The 4551-nt window shown below is 50.9% G+C and overlaps 1 protein-coding gene across 1 annotated transcript in view; it reads left to right on the plus strand.

Annotated features, from left to right (window-relative positions):
• The first annotated feature begins 3329 nt into the window (after positions 1-3329).
• fezf1 (FEZ family zinc finger 1) overlaps positions 3330-4551 on the plus strand; it is a 3981-nt gene continuing 2759 nt past the window's right edge. The window contains exon 1 of the mRNA XM_043708823.1: positions 3330-4337. Within this exon, the coding sequence (XP_043564758.1) occupies positions 3540-4337 (798 nt within the window). The 5' untranslated portion in view covers positions 3330-3539. The remainder of the gene's footprint in view (positions 4338-4551) is intronic.

A 4551-nucleotide genomic window follows, 5' to 3' on the forward strand; every position in this document is an offset into this window, starting at 1 on the left:
AAACACCGGATGAAGTGTTTCCAACTTTCCGACTCTCCAGAAACTTCATTCAACTGAATCGCTCAGCTTGCAAGGTCCGCAGCTTATTCTATCGCCTCTTGGCCAGCCTTAAAAGGAAAGCGTCATCTGAACACCAGTAAGTGCTCTTCACCCGCACTCACAGCCCAGAAGCTCCACTTTGCTCCTCTAGAAAACCATGTGATGATGGGAATCCAATCCTGGTCCTAAACCAAAGCGTTCACTTTAGCTGTTGTTTCAATGGTTCTGGATTAGTGGTGCTGGAAGAGCACAGCAGTTCAGGCAGCGTCCAAGGAGCTTCGAAATCGACGTTTCGGGCAAAAGCCCTTCATCAGGAATCGCCCGAAACGTCGACTTCGAAGCTCCTTGGATGCTGCCTGAACTGCTGTGCTCTTCCAGCACCACTAATCCAGAAGCTGGTTTCCAGCATCTGCAGTCATTGCTTTTACCTTGTTGTTTCAATGGATTGAGCAGCCCAGGAAATTATCTAAAAACGAATGCAGCCCCTGTGTTGGCATTCACACTCTCCCCTCCCTGCGTAACAGAGGGCAATGCAATTTAGTCTAACCATCACCTATCTTAACTTCCCTCGTCGTACCTGGTAGGCTGTAGCTCGACGATAGGAGCCTTGTTGTCCTTTGCCTTCTCCAGACCAACCCACTGAATACAACGATTACAGCCTGTCCTGCTACTGCAGACTATGTCTTTATTTATCACTCACCCAGTTTAACACAACAGCATCAAACTGTGCCATGTTACAAACTCACTACTGAGACCTAGGTATGCCTCCCGCTGGTGAGGGCTGGCGAGCCAGGTTTCAGTCACTCACCTGTTGTTCTTCTCTGAACTCCGAGCTCAGGCTCCTGCTTCTGCGATGGTTGTTCTTCAGTTGTACTGAGATGTCTTCGAAATTCTGAGTTTCTCTTGCAGGTTCCAGAAAGTTCCTGCGCAGAACTTTAAGATCATCCATGCAATGGTCCTATAGGCAAGATGCATCTTTTTTTTACTCCATTGTCCTCCCCTTCGGTTTTTAATTTAAGAACTTTGATAACCACAAAGGTCAAGCAGCCTTTTAGCGGTCCTTATCACCAGATTCCTGCTGTAAGTGTCTGATCCTGCCTTGCACAGTCGCCTGTTGCTCCTGTGAAGTTGGCCACTATTATTTTTCCCATCATCCTTGTAGAGACCTACCTATTAACCATCCGGGTGCAGAGTAAGAATTAAGATGCAGACATACGATACAGCCTGAACTCATTTTGTCTCACGCTTGCTCCAGAAGTTCTAACAGAGGTAGAAAAATGTACGGAACAAAATCCTTCTGCCTCAAAGGCAGGAAAAGTAGAAATCTACAGGAAAAAGAAACACTTAAGGTTCTCTTGAAAAGTTAACGCAGCTAAAGTAAAAGTTGAAAAAGTTTCATGGACTAACTAAAGCTCTGACGGTTTGAAATCATTGAAAGATAAAGGCAGTTTTAAAGTTAGGGCGTTGTGTTCGTTAAAAACGGCCTATTTCTAGCTGAAAGTCACACCCCACGCAGTTATGCTAAACTGTGCCCTAACTTACTAAATAAAAACCGAAAATTAGAAACAAAAACAGAAACCGCTGGAAGAACCTCAATAGCCTGCCCGAACTTATCCTGCTCTTCCACATGATGAAGCAACATTTTTCCTCAGTATTTCAACACGTGTCCGCGTTTCGAATTTACAGCCTCGACAATTACTTTAACTCCTTTCGATTTCAATATCTACTCCAGTACACGATAATATAAACTATGACCACGACATCTGGAGTAAAATCATTATTAGGAAACTACATATCGAAAATGATCTGTAGCAGGGCTGTTGGAACCCCGTTTTCGATTGACTTTTCCAATAGCCAATTAGTGTTTCACTAAAGATTACAATTCACTAAACAATACAATTAATAGAAATTAAAGGCAGAGCCTCTTAAGCAAAAAATAAGTGTGTAGGTAGGGAAAGAAGTTTACTAAGTCCAATTTACAAGCCTGAGCCAACGAGTTTTTGTGGTATGGTGGTAGTTATCCTCACCTCTAAGGTCAGAAGGAGGATCGACGTTCCGGGCAGAATCCCTTCATCAGGAAGATGACGGGCGTCTGCCGGAAACATCGATTCTCCTGCTCCTCGGATGCTGCCTGACCTGCTGTGCTTTTCCAGCACCACCCTCTTGATTCTGACCTCCAGCATCTGCAGCTCTCTAAAGCCAGATGGACCGAGTTGAAGTCCAGCTACCCCATCCAGATCCATGGTCCCGCCTCTTCAGATCCGCCACTAGTTTCAACATGCGCCCCCATAGCTTCCTAACCTGCTGCGTTCCCCCCCCTCCCCACCCCACTCCGATATCCAGCAGGAGTCCCCGTGCAACACAGTCAGAATAGTCATTTAAACAGACATCGTTTCAACATAAATCGAGACAGAATTTGTATTCATATCGGTCCGGTCAGGTCGAACTACCGCCAATGAAATACTTTTGGAAATAGAGTCACTTGTAAAAAGTGGGAAATGTCAATGGTGCAGAGGAAGATCCCATGATAAACAATCAGATCATCTGCTTTACTCTGGTTGGTTTGGGGCTAAACATTGGCCATGAGGTCTGGTCTTTGAGCTGATAGGTAGGCAGTGGTTGTCATAAAGGCGGCAGAAAGAAATATCCACTTGAGGTTGGACATTGATTCGTGTCCAGGGGAGGAATTCTGTTCGCTGCCGGTGTTCAGTTTTCAGATCAGCGTGGGGTTTATCTCCAGACTATTCCACCTCTTACCCCCCCCTTCCCCCCGCCCACTTTCGGCGTGTTAGCAGAACGAATGTAAGCAGCCAAAGTCAAAAATGGAGTTATTGACTGACAATAATTCAGGAGTGACCGAGGTTTAAACCTTGGACCTCTGACAGAACTGAGGGAGGAATTAGATGGGGGGTGGGGGACTTTGGGTGGTTCTTATTGGAGTGTGGGATGGGAGATGAGAGCACAGCGGGGGGGTTGCTGCCGGGACTACTTTAACCCCCTGCCCCATCCTCCACACCACACCCCCTCGGACTGGAAGTGATGTCAGTCACATCACCAACCTTCCCCCCCACCCCCCCCCCCCCCCTCTCTTGCTCCCTCCTGTCAGGCGAGAGTAAGAGACGGCGAGAGAGAGAGGGAGTGTGTATATATGTGTGAAAGGAGGCGCCTGTTCCCCTGGCGGGCGGGCGACGAGCCGGTTCTCCAGTGACGGAGCCCAGCTGAATGCCAGCCCACCGCCAAAACACAAATAAAAACTTTCATTGCCAAGTGCAGGCGGCGAGTTATCGACTTTCTCAGCTCCTCCGCGGGAGGAAGCGGTGCAGCCGGCTCTGGGCTCAGCGTGTTTGCGGTGCTCGGTGGGAATGGTTTGTGCGTGTCACCCGCGCTGCCAGAGACTTGGTGTCTCCCTGCTTCCGTCCAAGAAAGGACCAAAAGGGGCGTCTACCTAAAGACACACACACACACACACCACAAAAAGAGCAAGACCATACCAAACAGATATGGACAACTCTTATCCTCAGCGCTACCGTGCAGATAAGATCCTGGGAGCCACTTCCACAGAAAGGGAGAGTCTACAAGCTGGAGACGGGATGCTCAGCACTTCCAAACCCTTGGCTTTCTCGATCGAGCGAATTATGGCCCGGACTCCGGAACCAAAGCGGCTTCCTTCGCCAACCGCGCTGCAAGGCTCACTGTGCAAGGGCGAGCCCAAGCATGTGTTCCACCTGAACTCCTCGGTGCCCTGCATGATCCCCCTAGTGCCCTTGGCTTACGACCCTCGCTCCAAAGTTGGCCCCGGCGCCCCGGAGCCCCGCAAGAGCCACCCGGAGAGTCCCTACGAGTGCGGCCGAGCGGCCGGCGGCAGACTCTCGCCTCCGCTGGAGCAGTACAGGGTCATCCGGCCCCGGGTGGTGCACCAGTCTTCCTTCCAAGCCATGGGGGCCCTGTGCTACCTGAACTGCGGCGAGAGCCCGTGCCCCTCGCCGGCCACCATCTTCAACATGCACCCGATGGCCTCTTACCTGCTGGGCTCCCCGCTGGGGCTGCCCCAGAAAGCGGTGCTCGGTGACCGGAACAAGCTGGTTTTGCAGCCGCCGCCTCTGCCTCCGCCGCCGGTTGGAGCGGAGAGATATCCCGCCGCGGCGTTCAAGGAGCTCTCACCCGCTCAGCTGCAGCATTATGTCAAGGAGAGCGCCCAGTTCCTCTCGGAGAAACTCCACCTGAAACATTCCTCCAAACTCAGCAACTCCTCGCAGAACAGCAAGCCCAAAGTGTTCACCTGTGAAGTCTGCGGCAAGGCAAGTTTCTCTCTTTCCTCTCACCCTCATGGGGTTGGGGGATTTCCACAGAGTCAGTCCTTGAGAGAAACTAACGCGTCCCCCTTCCCCTTCTCCCCTACCCCTTTCTCCCACCCCTTCCCCTTTTACCCTACCCCTCTCCCCTCCTCTTCCCCTGTCCCTTCCTCTTTTCCACACCACCCCCTTGCCCCATCCCCTTTCTCCCCCTTCCCCC

Source organism: Chiloscyllium plagiosum, chromosome 19 (genome assembly GCF_004010195.1).
Source record: "Chiloscyllium plagiosum isolate BGI_BamShark_2017 chromosome 19, ASM401019v2, whole genome shotgun sequence".
Classification (NCBI taxonomy): domain Eukaryota; kingdom Metazoa; phylum Chordata; class Chondrichthyes; order Orectolobiformes; family Hemiscylliidae; genus Chiloscyllium; species Chiloscyllium plagiosum.